At 39.6% G+C, this 22,793-nt stretch overlaps 1 protein-coding gene across 4 annotated transcripts in view; it reads left to right on the plus strand.

The window, feature by feature from the left end:
* LOC109408817 (potassium channel subfamily T member 2) overlaps nucleotides 1-22,793 on the plus strand; it is a 564,841-nt gene that overhangs the window by 472,677 nt on the left and 69,371 nt on the right. For all 4 annotated transcript variants that reach the window (XM_062854367.1, XM_062854368.1, XM_062854369.1 and 1 more), the window contains exon 18: nucleotides 11,627-11,780. In XM_062854367.1, coding sequence (XP_062710351.1) covers nucleotides 11,627-11,780 — 154 coding nt within the window. The remainder of the gene's footprint in view (nucleotides 1-11,626; nucleotides 11,781-22,793) is intronic.

Genomic DNA, 22,793 nt, shown 5'->3' on the forward strand with positions numbered 1-22,793 from the left:
CAAGAAGAAACTTATTGTTGATTCCCAGATTTAATTTCTGGAGAAACACCAGAAGAACACCAGGGGACCCTCAAAAGAACTTTTGGAGAAATCTAATAAAGAACTCTTAAATCAATATCTTAATCCACTCTTCGATTAATTCCAAAAAAAGCTTCTCAATAAATCTTAGAAAGAACTCTAGGACTAATCTAAAACAAAACTTGCGCGAAAATTCTTTAGGAATCTATAGAGGAATTCAGAAGGAATTTCTGAAGGAATGCTTGAAGCAATTCATTGAGGATTAACATTCTTCAGCAGGAAATTCGCTGTTTTTTTTAACTTGCTGGAGTTCACCCTGGAGTTTTTTGTAAAAATAAAAAAAATAAAAATAAAATAAACAGCATTTTTAAAGTGATGGAGGCGCATGCTTATTCCATAGGTGTATGAGCACAAAACTTGAAAATTTCAAAAAAAAAATGCAGCTTAAAACGACTTTAAAAATACATATCCCTAATTTTTTTATATGCTATGTAAAAAATATGAAAAAAGTCTAATCGCAATGGTCCAACATTGTGAAAATCATAAAAAACTGAAATGTTGACCATCCTTGCAAATTTAGGTTAACCTATTTTGTTTCGCGACATTTTTTTCTTAAATCTAGAACTTATAATCTTTTGAATAATGAAACAAAATTGTAAATTGATCAATTGGTTCAAAAGTTATTACGGTTCGAAAATTTAAAAAAAATGAGAAATGTCTTTTTTTTAACCCCCCCCCCCCCCCCCCCTATTTTCAAAATGGCCACCCTAAGGTGAAAGGTCGCGTCCACACGATTCGTGCGTTAAGCAGGGAATTCTCTATACTATCACCGCTACTGTTTCATATCGTAATCGACGTAATCATGGTGGGGCTTTTGTTCATCGAGTCATGGGCAAATTCAGGAGCTTCTTTAGACCTGTTCAGAGAATTTCTTCAAAAATTCTTCTTGAACTCATTCTAGGATTCTTAGAAAAAACTCCAGAGCTTATTCCAGGAATTATTTTAAGTATCCCTCTTGAGTTTCCTGTATGAGTTACGTCAACAATTCTGGCAAAAACTCGTCCAAGAATTTCTGCTGGAATTCTTGCAGGAATGCTTCCCAAAACTCCTCAAGGAATTCCTGCATAGATTGTTCCAGAAATTTTACAAGAATTACTTCGACGATTTTTCCAATAGTTCTGCCAAGAGATTTACCCACGGATTCCTTCAAAGATAAGTCTAAAAAATCTTCAGAGTATCTCTCAGGATATACTTCAGAAATGCAAGCGATAGTTTCTGAAATGTTGCCTCCATAAATTCCTCTAAAAGTACCACCAGTAATTTCTCAAGAGTTTCCCATTAAATTTATGCAGAGATACCTTCAGGAATTTCTTTGCAGCTTTTAACAAGAATATTTCCAGAGATTTTCCACGAAGTTCTCCAGTGATTCCTATAGATATTTTGTTAGATATTCTTTTAAGAAAACCCTTTAGAGATTTCTTCAGGAATTCTTCTCCAGAGAACAATCCAATAGGGGTCTCCAATTAGTCTAGTGGTTATGGCTAGGGATCACCAATCCGGAGACGGCGGGTTCGATTCCCGTTCCGGTCGGGAATATTTTCTCGACTTCCTGGGCGTAGTGTATCATTGTAATTGCCTCACAATACACAAATTAATGCAATGGCAGGCAAAGAAGCCCTTCAATTCATAACTGTGGAAGTGCTCGAAGAGCACATAGTTGTAGTGAGGCAGGCAAAGTTCCAGTGGAGTGTCGAGCCATAAAGAAGAAGAAGAGGAAGAGACTATTGGATAAATAATTCTTGAGTTCTACGAATAAAACATTCAGAATATGCTCTTGAGGTTCCCCCGGTAATTACTCCAGAGATTTCTGTATTAATTGCTGCAATATCTCGTGCCAGTAGTTTTCTAGCGATTTAACCCAAGACTCCAAGAATCCTATATATAGAATCCCAGCGATATATGTATGTCTATCCGTAACGATTTCAAATGTTTCATTGATATGTTTCGCCATAGTTGTATTGAATTTCCAAAAATTACAAGAACTTTCTGGATGTTTTTTTAATTTTCTAGTAATAATAATAAGAAGAACCTTCTAGAATGTTCTACAACATCAGCATTCCAAAAAATCTAAGTTGCTGAAAGTTCCAGAGATAAGAAGAAGGTTCCAGAATGTTCTGAAGTATTGAAATTTCATGAATTTTCGAGATCCTCCTCGAAGTTTCTGGACAATCCAGAAATAAGAGGAACAACGTTCTGAAACATCTTCTTCTTTTTCTTGGCGTAACGCCCGAACTGAGGCAAAGCCTGCTTCTCAGCTTCTGTTCTGTGAGTGAGTAGTTCCACAGTTATTAACTGAGAGTTTCCTCTTTTTATGACCATGTGTATATTGCGTGGCAGGCACGAAGATTCTCTATGCCCAGGGAAATCAAGGAAATTTCTATTACGAACAGTTTCCGGACCGGCCGGAAATCGAACCATCATGCTCAGCATGGTCTTATTATAAAACATCCAAATTCATAAAAAATGCCTAGAACTTTCTAGAAGTTGTTAAACGTTTCAGAAAAGAACATTCTAGGATGTTCTTAAGGTGAAACGTCAAGAAATCCTATTGCAATTTTGCATACAAACTTTAGAGGCACAAATCTGATGAACGAAGCATCAAACCAAGCCACACTTGTTCATCCTGGCTTTGCTTACTTGCAAAAAGAGGCAGCTTTTCGAGCGCATTCGTTTACGAATTTTTAATATTGGTGCTCTAGAAAATATCAGTAGGGGTCCAAGTCGGCCATTGTGTCAGCCATATTTGTATTCTCTGAAGTTTCTCCTTAAACTTCAAAATCCATAAAATTTTCGGAAACTTCCAGAAAGTTACTGAGCATTCCTAAAGTTACACAATCCTTTAAAATATTCTGGATTATCACACTTCTTCAAATATCGATAATTTACTTTTACTGATCGTTTCAAAGAGAAAAAAAAACAAGAACCTTCTGGAATGTTCTGTAACACTTTTTTCGAAAACTTTCTGGATTTTTTTTATATTTCTTTTTATTCGTGAATTTTAACTAAGGCTAATTCTTCACACATTCTGGATATAAGTAAACGTCCATAAAATAAATTATGGGCCTTCTGAGATGTTCTGGAACATCAAATATAATAAAATTTCGAAAACTTTCTGGAGATTACTGAATGTTTAAGAAAGAAGAGAATAATCTTCGAAAATGTTCTAGAACATTAAAATTCTTAAAATTCTAAGAACTTTCGAGAAGTTACTGGACGCCCCAGAATGTTTTTTTTTTTAACTAGTTCGTTTATTTGGGGCTCAATCGCGTATAACGCTTTACGGAGCCGAGGATCTTTCTTTGTACTTAATAGTATACATTATACAGAGTAATAACTTTTTAATGATATCTGTTAGTAATGGGTGGAAGCCAGGGTACTCGTGGCAGCTCGAGGTTAGAAGGTCACATTTTGAGGGATGGACAGGGTAAGGATTGGGCCAAAGGTTTCACTGCTGCTCATCCGGGGGTGAATAGCATCTTGCTAGCGTATTCGGTGCCTTGTGGTGTTGGTACCAACTTGTTGTGGGACTTGGTCTTCCGGATGGCCAGGAGCAGCTTGGTAACACAAAGAGGACAAAACAGAGAAAAAAAAAACTGGAGAAGAAAACACAAGCAAATTAAACTTTTATACCAGCAGAGCGAAGAAAGTCGAAAATACATCCCATGTATGTGACATCGCGGGTCCCCAACACATCTCTCACAAGAACAAAGGGTTGTCTACCTCGGGCCTCAAGGGTATCCAAAAGTAGCGCTCTGGAGGCGTCATTATCCGGGCATTGCCAAACTACGTGGTCGATGTCATCATAACCGGAACCGCATTGCTCAACGCGAGGTTAATCCTGTGTAAATGCGCGTCTAGCGAGTAATGGTTGGACATAAGTCTTGACATCACGCGAATGAAATTGCGACTTACATCCAGACCATACCACCACACTCGCAAAGAAACATTAGGAATAATGGAATGTAACCACCGTCCCAGCTGGCCATCTCGCCAATCATTTTGCCAACTTTGAAGAGAACTCTGGCGAACAAAATGGAAAAATTCATCATGTGAAATTCTTCTATCATAGATCTCACCTTCCTGTGCGCCCACCTTTGCGAGAGAGTCCGCCTTCTCATTGCCATAAATTGAGCAATGTGAGGGGACCCATACAAAGGTAATCTTGTATGATCTTTCGACCAGTGCACCCATCTGCTCCCTTATTTTTGTAAGAAAGTAAGATGGATGTTTTACAGGTTTCATCGACCGGAGTGCCTCAATCGAACTAAGGCTATCCGAGAAAATGAAGAAATGGTCTACGGGCATGTTTGAAATCATCCCCAAAGCGAAATTGATTGCTGCCAGCTCAGCAACATAAACCGAACAAGGTTCCTGAAGTTTGCGGAAGGCGGTGAAATTTTCATTGAAGACACCGAAACCAGTGGATCCATTTATGCGAGACCCATCAGTGAAGAATCTCTTACAGGAATTGACATTTTGGTACTTTTCGTTAAAAATGCGAGGAATAGATATACATCGAAGTTGATCTGGTATTCCATGAATAGCTTGTTTCATGGACAGATCGTATTTAACAGAGGAACTGTCATTAGTGAAGTGTACACGGGGAGGATTATAACTTGGTAGGCTTATGTCAGATGACATGTAGAACAGATAGATTCTCATGAATTTTGATTGAGTGTTCAGACTGAGCATTTCTTCGAAGTTTTCAATGACAAGTGTGTTGCTCACTCCACACTTGATAAGTAACCTTAGCGAGAGCTCCCAGAATCGGTTCTGGAGAGGTTTCACCCCTGCCAGGACCTCAAGGCTCGCATTATGCGTTGAGTGCATACAGCCGAGAGCAATACGCAAACAACGGTATTGAATTCGTTCCAACTTTATTAGGTGGCAGTTTGCTGCTGAGTGGAAGCAGAAAGAGCCATACTCAATAACAGAGAGAATAGTCGTTTTGTAAAGTTTTATGAGGTCTTCCGGGTGAGCACCCCACCATGTTCCGGTAATTGTGCGTAGAAAATTGATCCTTCGTTGACATTTTTGCACCAAATACTTTATTTGGGTACCCCAAGTGCCTTTTGAATCAAACCAGACCCCAAGGTATTTCGAAGTTAAAGATTGGTCGATTTCTATTTCCAAAAGATTGAGTTTCAGTTGGGCTGGGTTCCGCTTTCTAGAAAACACAACCAATTGAGTTTTTTGCGGAGCAAACTCGATCCCTAAATCTCTTGCCCAGATTGACAGATTATTTAGAGAATTTTGCAATGGTCTTTGCAACATTTCTGCATGTGGGCCTTTTAGAGAAACCACAGCATCATCTGCAAGTTGTCTTAGCGTGCATTGTCTTCCAAGCAACTATCAATGTCTTTCACGTAAAAATTATAAAGCAAGGGACTTAAACATGAGCCTTGGGGTAGGCCCATGTAACTAATTCTGGAAGTTGTCAGTTGTCCGAGATTGAAACTCATATGTTTTTCTGACAACAAATTACACAAGAAATTATTCAAAATTCCTGGAAGTCCACTATTGCGCAGTTTTTCTGACAATATTCCTATGGAAACTGAATCAAAGGCGCCCTTAATATCCAAGAAAACTGAAGCCAATTGCTCCTTTTCCGCAAAGGCCAGTTGAATATCTGTTGAAAGCAACGCTAGACAATCGTTTGTTCCTTTGCCCTTGCGAAACCCGAACTGTGTATTTGAAAGCAAGTTATTCGATTCGACCCAATGATCGAGTCGTGATAGGATCATTTTTTCCAACAATTTCCTTAAACATGATAACATAGCAATTAGGCGGTATGAATTATGATCAGACGCTGGTTTACCAGGCTTTTGAATAGCTATTACTTTGACCTGTCTCCATTCATGCGGAACGATGTTGTTCTCCATGAATGAGTTGAACAGGTCCAGTAATCGTCTTTTCGCGATATCTGGGAGATTCTTTAGAAGATTGAAGTTGATCATATCGCTTCCCGGAGCAGAATTGTTTGATGAAAGAAGAGCCATAGAAAGTTCCAGCATAGTGAAGGGTCTGTCCAGAGAACCGTCTCTTGGGGATGTTTCCCAAGAAATCGGTTGTGCTGGGACTGAGTCTGGGCAGACCTTTTTCGCGAAGCTGAATATCCAACGGTTGGAGTATTCGTCACTTTCATTAGAAGAAGAGCGGTTTCGCATGTTGCGAGCCACTCTCCAAAGCGTTGTCATTGAAGTTTCTCTTGAGAGACCCTCAATGAAGTGTCGCCAATAACTACGCTTCTTCGCTTTCAGCAGGTTTCTCAGCTGTCTTTCGAGCTTTGCGTACTCTTGATAAAGATCTGAGGTACCGTGCCTACGAAAAGTTTTGAAAGCATCAGATTTTTTAAGATACAACTGGGTGCAATCATCATCCCAGCCTAGTGTGGCTGGTCTTCTTTTGAAGGTTGCACTTGGAACACGTCGTTTTTGTGATTCTAATGCACTCTTATATATCAGTTCAGACAGGAATCGATACTCATCCAAAGGTGGGAGGGGATTGAATGATTCGATGCCAAAAGATACCGCTTCTGCATACTTTTGCCAATCGATATTCCTTGTGAGGTCAAAAGGAACCTGAATTGGATGGTCTGACCTTTCACTATTATGCTTTATGGTGGTTATAATGGGTAAGTGATCACTACCATGAGGATCCTCGATTACCTTCCACAAGCAATCGAATGATAGTGAACTTGACCCCAGTGATAGGTCGAGACGACTTTCTTTGCCGTCAGATGCAATACGTGTCACTTCACCTGTATTTAAAATGTTCAAATTGAAATCGTCGCACAAATCATAGAAAATGGCCGCTCTATTATCGTCATATGGTTCGCCCCACCCTGTACCATGCGCGTTCATATCACCCAGAATTAAAACTGGATGTGATAGTGCAGAAACCGCATTCCAAAGATGACGGCGGTTAATTGAAATTCTTGGAGGAATGTAAACGGAAGCTACGCAAAGTTCTTTACCCTTTACGTTTATTTGGCAAGCGACGATTTCTACGCCAGGATGAGTCGCGATTGGAATTCTATAAAATGAGTAAGTCTTTTTGATCCCCAAAAGAACTCCCCCATAATGGTCATCTCTATCCTGGCGTATAATGTTAAAATCGTGGAAGTTGAGTTCATCTTCCGAAGAAAGCCATGTTTCACAAAGGGCAAATATATCACAATCAGAGTTGTGAATCAAAAACTTAAACAGGTCTAATTTAGGTTTTAGACTATGACAGTTCCACTGTAGCACAGTGATCATATCTTGTACCTCACTTGATGAATTATCCATCGAAAGATATGATCGCAGCAAGGAGGGGCCATGATTGTGTCAGATTCCGAAGATATTCTTCTACTGTAGGTATAAACATATCAATAATGCCTCTAAATGTTTCTGGAAGGCTGAGGGCATTATATAAGCGATCCACGAGAACCCTAAAAGTAAACAGTCCTCGCTTGGGTCTAGGAGGCTTGCTTGAACTGCGAGGAACTTTGGTAGCTTTTTTCTTGCTACCTTGTCGATTATTTCTCTTTGAAGTGTATTTAACAGGCGGAGACGGGGGTGACAGGTTCTTGCTACAACATGGATCTGAAGCTAGAGGAACCTGATTCTTCGGAGTTTTTAAGTTTACCCCGTCTCCTTTAACATTAGGCAAACTTTTGAGGGAAGACTTTAAAAAGACCTTTCGGCGCAATCCCGGGGAAGATGATGACTTCCTTTTTCCAGGTGCGTGTACCTCCGAAAGAGATCCACCCTCATCAGTTTCGCCATCGTCCTGATCATCGGAAGACAACTCCTGATAGGGATTTTCAACTGGGACAGCTGATTCAGACACGGAATCTGGTGTTTTAAAAGATTTCACCATCTCCGCATATGTCTGTTTGGAGCGCTTTATGATAGAGCGACTCTCATTTCGAATGCGTCTTTTGTAAGCCGGGCAAACTTGCAAGTCGTGTGGATCTCCGTCACAGTAGCTACATTTTTCCGCTTCCTGTGTGCAAGAGTCCTCCAAATGAGCTTGGTTGCATTTGCCACAACGGGGCTTGTTGTCGCAAAAGCTATCACTGTGACCAAACTGCTTGCATTTGGTACAATTAAAAACCTTCGGCCTGAAAAGATGCACTGGGTAAAAACCACCATCAATTACAACAAATTCCGGGAGGACGGAACCTGGAAAAGTCACTCGAAAAAACGCTGAAGGCGAGTACACCTTTTTATTTCTTTTCATGGAAACCTTAGATAAGCGTTTACAGTCTAGGATAGCCACATCAGGAATTGACCTATTTTTGAAACGACCAAAGCCGGTCTTGATGTCCTCACATGTCAGCATTTCGTCGAGGATCTTCCCCTCCACCTCCACTTCTCGTGCTGGCACATAGACCGCGTATTCAACAGTAAACGCTTCGTGTTGAGCAATTTCATTTGCTGCTTTGTAGCTAGGTGCGGTAACACGCAGCTTGGATGCTTTCACTTGGTGAACAACGGTCCCAGGATACTTACGCGTCAGCTCTCGAGAAATCGAAAGCATATTCAATGGTTTGCATTTGCGCCGGAAATAGACAACCCAAGGTCCAGGCGAAGATGGCTGATAAAACCGCGTACGAGCAATGATATCATTAGGAGGCGTTTCGCCTCCAATCGAATCTTCCATGTGGAAACAAATTTATGAAAAATAACTCAAAAGTGCAAAGAGGAAGAGAAAAAACCTTAAAGTATTTACAGTGCACTTTCTTCCTTAGGACGACAACTGTTTGGTTTGTAAACCAAACAATGTTAATAATATATAAAAAAAATGAAGCAAAAAAAAAAAAACTTGTACTAATAATATACGAATTCAATTCTTATGATTATTTTAGCGCACCCTGTAGGATGCAAAAAAAAAACGGTATTGAAAAAAAAGAAAAAATAGCTAATAAAAAAAAAAACAAAAAAAATGTTCTGTTATTTACAGTTTGTACACCCTTACCCGTATACAGTAGTTTGGGAACCACTGTAATGGATGTCAAAAAAGCACGTGGTCGAATGTGGACTGGAGATACAATAGACAAAAGCGATCAAAACAAATTGGGCAGACAAAAGAGTGTATCGAAAGAGTGATACTTATCTGACCGGAGCAGGTAGATATTTATCAGGCAGGCAGATGGTAAAGCTGTCCGTCGCGTCTGCCTTCGCACCCGTCGCCGCCGTCCTCTTTGTTGACGGAGGGGCTGATGATGGCGATAATGATGACTTTTGGATGCGATTATTCCTTGACCTTGATGTACGATGATGCAAGCACCTCGCTTCCGCGTTGCGCTGGATACCACCTTGCGACACTACACTTCGCACAAGCAGGAGAACGCACGATATAAAAAAACCTTCCGCAATTGCGGGGGAAAAAACTCTACTTGTTTAAAGGCTATCGCGTGGTGAGATACGGAGCACACGTCCGACTCGTCCAAATGCACAACAGGGAATGCCCCAGAATGTTCTGGAATACCAAACATTAAAAATTCACGAAAACTGTCTGGGATTTTTTGAACGTTCCAGAAAGAAAGAAAAATAAACTTTAAGAATTTTCTGGAACAACCAAATCCATAGAATTTTGAGAATCGTTCTAAAAACAAGAATAATCCTCTAGAATATTATGGAACATCAACCTTTCTCAAGGATCTAAGAATTTCTAGAAGCTGCTGAACGGTTCAGAAAGCATAATATAAAGAACCCTCTGGAATTTTCTGGAACATTTTTTTTAATGTCTACAGTTTTCGAGGAGTTGATGAACGTTTGAGAAAAATATGAACAGCGGACCTTCAGAAAAGTTCCGGAATATCAAAATTAATTATATTTCAAGAGATAACAAAACATTCTTGGTAGCATAGCATAGCATAGCATAGCATGAATACTTGCACAAATCTTGGATGGAGTTGCAAAGTTGAATTTCCATTGACATTGCTGATGTCGCTACTATCTACAATGTCATAGATTCACTCAGCTCCACACACCTGGCCAAGTCCTTGCAAGCATTTATAAATCCCTTCATCAACTTAGAAAGAGCCCAGAACTGAAGCATCTTCCAATAGATGAAAGGATGTTGAAAATAGCGAATTTTCAACTTATATGCAGTTATAAAGTAAATATACTGAAGTAGAATTTTTTATAAATAAATAAATAATATTGGAAAGATCTCACCAATTGTTGTGGGGTTTTTGTGGTTCAATGCTGATCATCTAATTGTCTTGATTAATGTTCTTCTCTGTACAGAACAACACAATACTCAGCGAAGAACAACACAATACTCAGATAACAAAACATTCTTGGTAGAGCAGAAAATTTCTAGAACTCTCCTTTCTACCACATAAAAGCGTGCACGATACAACAGTATTTTATGAATCAACAAACGTTCATGTTGTATGCTGAAAAGTGAAAGTGTAAAAGTTCAAATAGCTGTAGGTGAATAGAGTGGGAAAGTTTGACAGTGGAGAAGTGTAATTGGAACTTTAAAACAATCTTTTTCTAGCTAACGTGGCTAGCCACATCGGGTCAGCTAGTTGTATTGTAGATTCCTTTGAGAATATTCCCAAAAGTTCGACTAGAAATCTCTGAAGGAATCTTCATAGGAATTCTTGGATAAATTTTTATAGGAACTTCTCGGTGAACTCTTGGTGGAATCATTGGAGGAACTCCTGCAGGAACTACTGGTAAAATCTACTTAGCAATCCCGGGAGAATTTCGTGCAGGGACCACTAGAGGAGTTCCTGGAATAATAACGGGATAAATTTCTTAAGGAATCTTGGAATGAATTCCTGGAGAAACATCTGAAGAAGTTCCTGGAGAAATCCTTTGAGTAATTCCTTATGAGATATTTGGAAGAATGTCTAGAATAACTTGTGCAACAAATTCCTTAATCACTGCAAGCAACAACTTGAACTCATGTTTTTTAGAACACAAGTAAAATCTAAAATAATAAAACTTCCGATTTAAAACTCATAGTTTAAGAATCGGTTTCAGAACGCCGACAGAATTTTTAATATTTCATATACTCCAGACAAGACTTAAAACCAAAATTTTAGAAATAACTCTTCTAGAAATAGATTCTCCAAGGGAGCATTTGAAAGTTAAAAAATGACTAGCAATAACATTTGACACAAGTTAATAGAAACTTCGCGACCCACCAAAAATCAGCCCGCGACCCACCAGCGGGTCGCGACCCATAGTTTGAGAAACGCTGCTTTAAGGAGTTTCCTTTAAGAACCGTGCTGCTGGAATCAGATACTAAACGATAGTCGTAAGGAAACTATTTATAGTAGGATTAAAAAAAAACATCTGATCCATTTCGACCGGATATTTGACCCCGGTTTACGGTACCGTGGTAGACAAGAAATTATATTAACCCTAGTAAAATGTGGGGGTCTATGTGACCCACACAGGCACGGTGGGCGTGTACTACGCCAGCGTGGTACGCCAATTCAAACATCCTTGGATGGTTGAACAATTATCCTACTCGAAAAGGCTCCACTACAGTTGCCAATTTCTTATGCAGTTTCTTATTTCTTATTTCTTATTTACAGGGAGTCGGAGGCCTTCGATCCTACCGGTGCCGGACATGTTCACGTCTTCCTCGTTCAGCATATCGGGCGAGGACGGCATCGACGGGGAGGACGGCGAAAGTGACGACGAACTGGACGATGACGTTCCGTGGCGGTCCCCGTCGGAGAAGATCGCGTAAGTATTATGGGGAGTGGGAGTGGTGGTGGTGGTGGATAGATCAAATTCGTAGTTCGGGATTTAGTAGGGTGGTGGGGTTGTTGGTGTATATACCATTGGTATAGGTGGTGGAAAAGTAGAAGAATATTTAGAAGTGTTCAGAATATTTGAAATAGAATTCACATATCATCACAACATAACCATATTAAACATAAATCCAATAAAAGATTTGTTCTGGGATTTAAGTTTTTCAAGCTTGATTTAAAGAATGCTTGGCGTTCGATATAACACTTAAAAATAACTCATTATTCGCAATCCTAATCGTTCAGTAAAATTGAGCACACACTTGAGTTTTAAGCACAGTACTTTCTATCACTTATCCTTCGTTATCCTGCTAAAAACGAAGCATTTAAACCTTGTTTGTTTCTTATTTCTGTCAGGAGTAAGCACTCCTGATAACAAATAGAACGGAGATAGTCAGTACTGTAAATATCTATTTTTCAAATCAGATGGGTTCAAAAGAGTATTATTATTTATCTTGGGTTGTTTATGTATGTTCGAATAATTTTCCCATGTGGAGCGGACCTGGTGTGATGGTTAGAACACTTTACTATCACGCCGAGGACCTGGGATCGAATCCCACTCCCGACAAACTCACAAAATGTGAGTTCTTCCTTCGGAAGGGAAGTAAAGCGTGGGTCCCGAGATGAACTAGCCTTGGGCTAAAAATCTCGTTAATACAGATAAAAAAAAATCCCATTGAGGGAAAAATGTTTACCAAACAAATTCATGATCAAACTCATACGTTCATATGTAGTGCGATAACATCCATTGTTTTGATGTCTTTTTGTGGAATATAGCAAACTACTGTGTTTGAACTACCTATCAATGGAAATCCGGTTTTCCAAGATTCCGCCATTCGGTGATCTAAGTAGACTTTTTATTGTATTTAAGGGAGCATCCATTAAGTACGTCACGCTAAAATATTGAATTTTCGAACCCCCTCTCCCCTTCGTACGGGATTTTCCTATACTTAACACATTGCTTGTCACACTTTCACAAACTCCCCCTCCCCCCTAGGACCGTGACGTACTTAATGGATGGCCCCCGTAAGAATAAACATCTTCATATTGCTTTCATTCACCGCCATTGATTCAACAATCATTCTATGCTTCAACTGCTTTATTGCTAGAAGAGTCCTTATATGTCATATGCTACGCGCCGGCATACGCACAACAATCGGCTAATCAAAACAAAACTAACATCGAAATAAACCATTCCCAACAAGTACTTATTACTGGGCAGAAATGCCATGTCAAAAATAACGTTTGATGTGAAATACGCACTTTCCCGGAAAGGGCGCCGTCTGCACACCAAGTAAGTGCTTCCGGAATATGGGCTCTACATCCGAAGCGGACATAACCCAACATTCCTTTTATACGTCATCGAATGGACCACACATATGTATGTATGTGTTGTTTTCTAAACCTCAAATTGCGCAATTCATGAGGACCACAAGCAGTTGCGGGGAATGGAAAGTGAAATCTTGTGTTCCGCTTGCAAATTGGGCAATTACCATACCCAAAACCAAACCGGTAATGGGTTATCTGACTTTTATGGTTTTATGCTTACGCTTATAGAAACAAGCTTGTCGTCAAACACAACCTGGGTTCCAATTAGGGGATTCCCTATAGGGTAATGTCAACATTGCGTCACGTCGAATGAGTTTACAATAGAAAGGCTCATTTAAAATGGCGTTTATGTCCTGAAGAAGAAGAAAGAAGAAGACAGCGTATTCCCGGAAGGATCCTTGGAAGAATTTTTGCTGGTATACTCGTAGAAGCCTTGAAACTTTCACTGGATGACACCCTCGAGTTATTCCTGTGAGAATTCCTGAAAGGAATTGTTAAAGAATTGCCTGCAGGCAGGTATCTCCGAACAACTCTTAAATAATGGAATTTTTGAAAAACTCTTGTAATTCACTCAAAAAAAATGCCTTGAGGAGTTTAAGAAGGAATTCCTAGGAGAACTGAAATGTCTGAAAGCATTTTTAGCATGTAAGTACTTATATGTTTAAATTAAGTCACAGTGACTTCTACGCAACCAAAAGCTGCCCTACCGTGACTCTTTTGTGGCATGTGTGTTGCTTGGAGGAATCCCTGGAGGACTTATTGTATCACCTGTTATAACAATTCCTAATGAAATCCCTGAGTAAACTTCTGAAGAAACTACTGGAAGGATTTCTAAAAGAATCCCTAAATAATTTCCTGTTTCTTGTATGCATTCTTTTTAAATTATCATCCAATACTATTCACTCGAGGTACTCATCCAAAAATTCTTGAAGTAATTCCAAAAACAAAATCATCAGGCAATCCTGGAGAAATTCTTGGGTACATCCCTGGAAAAGATGATTGATGGATTTCTGAAATATCTGAAGGAACTCCTGAATGAAATTTTGAAGAGAAACTGAGAGAAATTTCATAAGAAATCACTTCAAGAATCCCCGGAGCAATCATTGGAAGAATTGCCGGAGCATTCCCTGGAGGAACTTATGGAAGTATACCTGGAGGACTTCCTGGAGAGATTCTGGAATGAATCCCTAGAGAAATTTGTGAAGAAATCTGTCAAGGAACTCCTAGAAGAAATCCCAGATAAATTTCTGGAGACATTCCTGGAGGAATTCTGGAAGGAAACACTAGAAAAATTTCTGAAGAAATCTCTTGAGGAATTACTAGAGGAAATCTTAGAGAAATTCCTGAAGAAATCCTTGGAGAAATTCCTGGAGAAACCCCTGAAGCAATTCCTGAAAAAAATCTCAGGATAGGAACTTCTGAACAAATTCCTGGCGTAATCTCTGGAGGAACCGCTGGAGTAATTCCTGGATGAATTCTTGGAGCATTCCTGAAGGAATCTCTGTAGAAACCTCCAGAGGAATTCTTGGAGAAACACCTGGAGAAATGTCCGAAAAAAAACCCTTGTGTAGTTTTAGAAGGTTTCCTGGAAGAATTCTCGAAGAATTTCCTGAAATGGTTCGTTCCGAGAAATGGTTGGAAGAACTCTTGGAGGAATTCCTGGAAGCATCTCTTGAAAGTTTTCTGAAGAATCTCCCAAGAGTATTTCCTGGAGAAATTCCTGGAGGAATTGCTGATAAAATGTGCGAAGGATGTCCAGGAGCAATTCCTGGAGAAATTCCTGAAAAATGCCTGGGGTAATTCCTGGATAAAATCTTTGAGAAATTCCTAAAGGTATTGCTGTGGGAATTGCTGGAGGAATCCCTGAAGGAATTCATGGAAAAATCTCTAGAGAAATTCTTGAAAAAAAAAATACTGGATGGATATCTGGAGGGATCTCTAGAGGAATTCTGGGAAATTTATATTTCTATTACTATTTTTTTTTCTCTTTCTGAAAAAATCCCTGGAGAAATTCCTGGAGCAATTTCTAAAGTAATTTCTGAAGGATTGTCTGGAGAAATCCTTGAAAGAATTCCTGAAGAATTCTTAGAGAAATTTGTGGAGAATTCCCTGGAGGAATCCCTGAAGAAGTTCCTGGAGGAATATCTGGAGGAATGCCTAAAATTCGTGAAAGTATTCCTTGAAGAATTTCTGAAGAAATCCCTAGAGGATTTCCTGGAGAAATTGATAACATAATTTCAGAAGGATGTCGTTCCGGAGCAGTTCGTGGACAAATTCCTGGATAAATTCATGGAGCGATTCCTGAAGAAAATCCTGGATAAAATCTTGGAGGATTGCCTGGAGGTATTTCTGTGAGAATAGCACGAGGAATCCCTGAAGGAATCCGTGAATGAATTCCTGGAGAAATCTCTAGAGGAATTCTTGCAACAATTACCGGATGAATTTCTGGAGGAATCTCCAGAGGAACTCTGGGAGAAATTTATAAAAAAAATCCCTTGAGAAATTCCTGGAGGAATTTCTTGAGGAATTCCTGGAGAAATCCTCGATGAGATTTCTGAAGGAATATCTGGGGAAACTCTTGGATAAATTTGTATAGAAAGCAGTGAAAATAACCTGGTGGAATTCCTGAAGCAATCGCTGCAGGAAAATCTGGAAAAAATCCTGGAGAAATGCCTGGAAAAATAACAGAAGGTATTCCTAGACTAAATCCGTGTAGAATTTCTGAAGAAACCCCTGAAGGATTTCCTGGAGAAATTCCTGAATGAATTGCTGACAGAATTTGTGAAGGTTAGTTGTTGAGGAAATTCCTAGAGGAATCCCTGAAGAAATTCCTGGGGTAATTTCTGAAGGAATTTCTCGAGGAGACCCTGGAGAAATCCCTGGATGAATTCCTGGACGAATACCCGCATGAATTCCTGGCGGAATTCCAGGAAGAATTCCTGAAGCAATGCCAGGAGAAAATCCTGGAAAAACTCCTGAAGAATTCCTGGAAGAATTCCTGAAGGAGTCCCTGAATCAATTCCTGAAGGAATATCTTGAGAAATTTCAGGAGGAATCGCTGAAAGAATTCCTGGCGAAATTTCTGCTAGAAATCCCTGGAAGAATGCCTGGAAAAATGCCAATCAGAATTCCTGGTGAAATTCTTGGAAGAATTCCTGAAGTAATTCCTGGACAAATCTTTGGAGGAATCCCTGTAGGAGTCTCTGGAAAAATCCTGGGATTAATACTTTGAAGAATTCATGGATTAATTCCTGTAGGAAATCCTAGGGGAATTCCTAAGAGGATTCTTGGAGGATTCCCTGAAGCAATTCCTGAAGAAATCTCCGGAGGAATGCCTGAAGTTCTGAAGAAATGCATGGAGCAAACCCTGGATGAATTCTTGAAAAAATCCCTGAAAGAATTCCTGTAGGAATTCTTTGAGGGACCCCCAGAGGAGTTCCTGAAGGAATCTCCAGAAGAGCTGCTATAGAAAACTCTAGAGGAATTTCTGGCGGAATTTCTGGAGGAGTCTCTGGGAGAATTCGAGGCGACATTTTTAGAGAAATCTCCGCAGGAATTCCCAGAAGAGTTCCTGGGGGAATTTCTGGAAGAATTCCTAGAAGAGTACCTTAAGAAATTTCTGGAGGAATCTCCGAAGGAATTCGTAGGGAGTACCAAGAATAATTCTGAAGATGGAATACTTGAAGAAATTCTGAAGGAATTTTTAGAAGACTTCGTGGAGGAATCCCTGCAGCAGTTCCTGAAAACACCCCTTGAGGAATTCCTGAAGAAGTTTCAGATGGAATTCCGGAAGCAATTTTAAGAGGAATTCCCAGGGGTATCCTTAAACATTTCCTGGGGGAAGTACTGAATTAATTCTTGGAGGAGTTCCTTAAATAATAGAAGGAGGAATTCCTGAAGGAATTTTGAGAAGAGTGCCTAGGGAATCTTTGGAGGAATTGTTATAATAAGTTGTTCCAGCAAGAATCACAGAAGGAATTCCTTAGAGAAATTCTTGGAGGAATTCTTGGATGATTTCCTGGAGGAATCCCTGGAGGACATCCTAGAGGAATGCCTGTAGGGATTCCCGGAGGAATCTCTAGAGAAGCTCCTGAAGGAATCACGAGAAGAATTCCTGAAGGATTTTCTGAAAGAATTTCTAGAGGAGCGTCTAGAGACATTTCTGTAGGAATCCCTGGAGGAGTGTTAGAGGAATCCATGCAAAAACTCTTAGAGGTATCTCTGGAATAATTCCTGGAGGAATCCCTGAAGATATTCGTGGAGGAATCACTAGAGGTATTCCTGAAGAAATCGCAGATACAATTCTAGGAAAAATCCTGAAGGAATCCTAAGATGAGTTCGAGGAGGAACTCCTTCAGGAATCCCTGTAGCAGTTCCTGAAATCTCTGCAGGAGTTCCAGAAAAAGCCCAAAGAACAATCCTGAAAGCAATTCCAAGAGGCATTCCCAAGGGAATCCTTAAACAGTCCTTGGAAGAAGTACTGGAATAATTCCTGGAGGGATTCTTGAAAGAATTCCAAGAGGAATTGCAGAAATAATTCTAAAAAGGAGTTCCTGATTGAATCCTTGGAGGAATTTTTAAAATAATCCCTGGAGTTGGTCTTGAAAGAAACACAGAAAAAAATCCCAGGTGAATCCCTTCAGGAATTCTTGGAGGAAAGAGTTTCCGAAGAAATCCCATGAAGAATCCCGGAGTAATTCTATGAAAAATTCCTTAGGAAATCCCAAGAAAGCTTTCTTAACAAATTCCTGGAAGAACTTCTGTAGAAATACCTACCTAGAGAAAAAAATATGAAAGAATCCATGTCTGCAATAAGTTCTGAACGAATTATTTTTAGAATCTTTGGATGGACTCCCAAAAGAATGTTTTGTACAATGTTTTAAGGAATTCCTGGATTAATCTTTAGATAATCTCTGGTAATATTTTCTGAAAGAGTTTCTGGAAGATATTCCTGCTGAAGTACTTTAAACTATTCCAAATTGAATTATTGGAGAAATCTCTAGTGCAATTCTTGAAGAAATATATGGAGAAATCCCAGAATAAATCTCTGAATGAACTTGCAGCAATACCTGCAAGGATCTCTGTTGAAATACTTTCGACAATCCCTGGAGAAAATCCTGAAGGAATCTTCGAAAAAAAAAACACTGGAAAAATGACTGGAAGAACCACTAAAGAAATCCCAAGCGGAATTTCCGGTGAAATTTCTGGTGAAACCCTTAGAGGAATTATTGAAAAAATCTCTGGAGCAATCCATGCTGGAATCACTGAAGGAAGCTATGGAGAAAATCCTGCAGAAATTCGTCGATGTATCCTTGCAGAAGTACAGGGGATAGACAAAATGATCGGGACAGGCAAAATTTTCGCTTCTCAAAAAAATTTCAAATAGCTGTAACTTTTTGAAAAGTGCATCAAATATTCTCAATTTTTTACTGTAAGTTGATCAACTAGTTGTGCATCAGTGGACAAAATTTGAAAAATATCGGACTATTCTGAACGAAGTTATAAAGATTCTAGAAAAAGGTGTATTTATTCGATAGCCAACTTTGAGTAGTTATATCTCTGGATTCAATGAACGGAATGCAATGAAATTTTGACCATTTATGACTTATATAATCAGCTCTTAAAAACGTTTGACGTAACTTGAAATTATTAACAAGAAAAAAAGTTATAGCGATTTAGTTAATATTATGATTTTTGAGTAAATTGGTCTTTTTTTAGTATGCATCCCATTACTTTTTCATTGAATTGGCGGCCATATTGATACTTTCTTACAACACATATCTGTATGTTTTTAGAGGGAATTTAAATGAACCAAAATAAGCATCTTGAATTTTGAAACGATGTTAAAATTTGAGAAAATTTGGTGTTTTATTAGAAAAATAATCTAATCGTTATAATTTTCTTCCACGTTAAGAATTTCAAGTTGAGTCAAAAGTTTTTTGAAGCTCATTATATGAGTCATAAATGGTCAAAATTTCATTACATTTGGTTCATGGAATCCCGAGATATAACAGCTCAAAGTTGGCTATCGGATAAATATACCTTTTTCTAGAATCCTTATAACTTCGTGCAGAATTGTCCGATATTTTCCAAATTTTGTCCACTGATGCACAACTAGTTGATCAACTTACAGTAAAAAGTTGAGAATATTTGATGCACTTTTCAAAAAGTTACAGCTATTTGAAATTTTTTTGAGAAGCGAAAATTTTGCCTGTCCCGATCATTTTGTCTATCCCCTGTATCTATAAAAAGCATATGTAAAAAATAAATCGTGGGAGGAATTCCTGAAGGATTTCTTGCAACAAGCCTTGATACAATCACCACGGAAGAATTTACGAAGGAGAAATTCTTGAAGAAGTCCCTTGAAGAATTCCTGAACGAATCCTTGGAGAAGTTCCTGAAGGAGTCCTTGAATGAATTCATAAAGAAAGCTTAGATAGTTTGCCTTTAGCATGACGTTTGTTTGAATTGAATACTAATGAAAACTCGTCAATTATGTGCTACTACACTCTATAGCTGCATATGGTTCTACAAAGTCCTTCTTTTTCCCTGACCGGAACCTGTTCCGAATCCTGCAAGTATTCCTGAAGAACTTCTGAAGAAATCCCTAGAGGATTTCCTGGAAAAATTCCTTGAGATATTTGTGAAGAAATTCCTGGAGAAATTAATAAAAAGGATGTCCAGGAGCAATTCGTGGATCTATTCCTGGAAAAATTTATGGAGCGATTCCTTAGGAAATTCCTGAATGCAATCCTGGAGGAATATTTGGAGGTATTCCTGTGGGAATTGCATCTCTAGAGGGATACTTGAAAAAATACCGGATGACTTTCTGGAGGAATGTCTACAGGAACTCCGCGAAAAATTAAAAAAAAATGGCTTGAGAAATTTTTGAAAGATTTTCTTGAGAAATTCCTAGAGAAATCCTCGGAGGATTTTTTGAAGGAATCCCTGGAGGAATCCTTGAAGAAAGTCGTGAAAAAATCCCTGGAAAAATCCTGGTGGAATTCCTGGAGGAAAATCTGGGAAAAATCTTGGAGGATTCCCTGGAAAAATTCCAGAAGGTATTCCTAGAGAAAATCCGGGAAGAATTTCTGGAGGAAACCCTAAAGGATTTCCTGGGGTAATTTTTGAAGGAATGCTTCTGCATGAGTTCCTGAAGCAATACCAGGAGAAAATCCTGGAAAAAACTCCTGAGGTTTTCCTGGAGGAATATCTTGAGAAATTTCAGGAGGAATCGCTGAAAGAATTCCTGGAGAAATTTCTGCTTGGAATCCCTGGAAGAATGTCTGGAATAATTCCTGGAAGAATGCCTATCAGAGTTCCTGATGGAATTCTTGGAAGAATTCCTGAAGTAATTCCTGGGCAAATCTTTGGAGGAATTCCTGTAGGAGTCTCTGGGAAAATCCTGGGAGGAATACTTTGAAGAATTCATGGATCAATTCCTGTGGGAATTCCTAGGGGAATTCCTGGTGGAAATCTTGAAGGTATCCCTGAAGAAATTCCTAAAGAAATCTCTGGAAGACTGCCTGAAGGAAGTTCTGAAGGAATGCATGGAGGAAACCCTGGATGAATTCTTGGAGGATTCCCTGAAAGAATTCCTGTAGGAATTCTTAGAGGGACCCCTAGAGGAGTTTCTGAAGGAATCTCCAGAAGAAGTTCTATAGAAATCTCTAGAGGTATTCATAGAGGGATTTCTGACGGAATTTCTGGAGGAATCTCTGGAAGAATTCAAGGAAGATTTGAAGAGAAATCTCAGCAGGAACTCCCAGTCGAATTCCTGGAAGAAAACCTGAAGAAATTTCTGAAGGAATCTCCGAAGGAATTCGTAGGGGAATACCAGGAATAATTCCTAAAGATAGAATTCTTGGAGAAATTCTGAAGGAATCCGTAGAAGAGTTCGTGGTGGAATCCCTGTAGCAGTTCCTTAAGAAATCCCTAAATGGATTTCTGAAGAAGCTCCAGAAGGTATCCCGGAAGCAATTACAAGATGAATTCGGAAGGGAATCCCTAGACAGTTCCTGGAGGAAGTACTGAATTAATTCCTGGAGGAGTTCCTTAAAGAAGACAAGGAATTCTGAGATGAGTTCCTGAGGAATCTTTGGATGAATTTTTGAAATAAGTTGTTCCAGCAAGAATCACAGAAATAATTCCTTAGCTAAATTCTTGGAGGAATCCCTGGAGGAATCCCTGGAGAATATCGTAGAGGAATGCCTCTGGCTACAACCATGCATATCTGACCGCAACCATTTGTCCAACACTTGGTCCAACATGATGTTAAAGTCATCTTCAGTTTTCCCAAGACAAGCTTATTCTGCAGTAGGTACTCGGCCTTTGTTCACCGGCCTCTCTGGTGGGACACTTTCCCATAATTTCATTCATTCGAGTCAATAAATCATCCCTCATCGAAAGGATCACTGCGCCATCCTTCGAAGCCCGGACTTCGACTCCAAGACAGAGAAGAGTTCACTTCAATAATTCAATTAGGATCCTACTGCATGATTAGCTATCAAGCACAAAAGCTGGCGAAGGCTCGTCCCCGTTCGTATCGGTCATCCACAGTCGGTGCAGTGCGTCCCAGAGAGTAGGGCTCTACACACACATGCAGAGGAGATAAATTATCACCGTCGCCGTCGTCGTGCTATGCTAATAAACAGAGCTCGGTCGGAAGAAGGAGTGTAGGACACCATATTCTACGCGTCCGGCCACTCGGTTATCTTCCGGTTTTCCGATCTACACTTGGAGAGATCTCAAGAGATTTGCTCTATAAATAAACACTCCATAGTCGGTCGCTTGTGCTCGCTGAGGCTGAACCTTTAAGGCGTGCAGGCCATTGGTTGGCTGGACGAGCTATACTATTCGGCAAATGGTTTTTGCGACAACTTAGAAACATGTCTGTGCAATTGCCAGCTGAATTTCGTTCGCTGTTTTTATCTTTAGAACAATGGCTTAAGTTCCGATCAAGCGATATGTCGTTATTTTTTTTAAATTTTCATCCCAGTAAAACTGCATTCTAGGGGTGCATCGAATAGCCTTATAGCCGGAACCGCAGTAAGCTGTCATTTCACGATGAGCTACGACGGTTTTCCCTGCCGGAGACAGAGGGGAAAGTGCAATACGGTCATCTGTCTCCACTCACTTGACTGCGTTGTGCTCGATGACGACGACGACATATCTACACCAACATCATATGAGCGACTTATGGCAGCAAAGTGTAATCTCGCACTTTGTCTCCTCCCCATCCCCACATCCTTACTGGATCCACCTTTGAGATGATGAGAAGAGCGAGACAGCTTGGCTGTGTGTGGCACCGTCTGTGCAATGATTGCCTTTTGTTTAATTTTATCAATTAAGTGGAAGACCCCTGATAATGGCAAACTATTTCCGTTGGAGCTATCGGGTCCCTCGGTATTCTGGAGCTTGAGTGTGGTGCTAAGAAGTCGTAAATGAAGGATTGTATAATACTCTGTGATTTCATGGGTTTGCTTATTGGTTTGAATGGGATTAGAATTATTGAACGTCTTACTGTCGACTCTTAAAACCTCTTCTATGAAGGATAGTTTAATGCACTTTTAATTTATGCACCTTTTTTATGCCCTGCCTAAAAAGATATAAAGCTACT

The sequence above is a fragment of the Aedes albopictus genome, chromosome 2 (genome assembly GCF_035046485.1).
Source record: "Aedes albopictus strain Foshan chromosome 2, AalbF5, whole genome shotgun sequence".
In the NCBI taxonomy this organism is placed as follows: domain Eukaryota; kingdom Metazoa; phylum Arthropoda; class Insecta; order Diptera; family Culicidae; genus Aedes; species Aedes albopictus.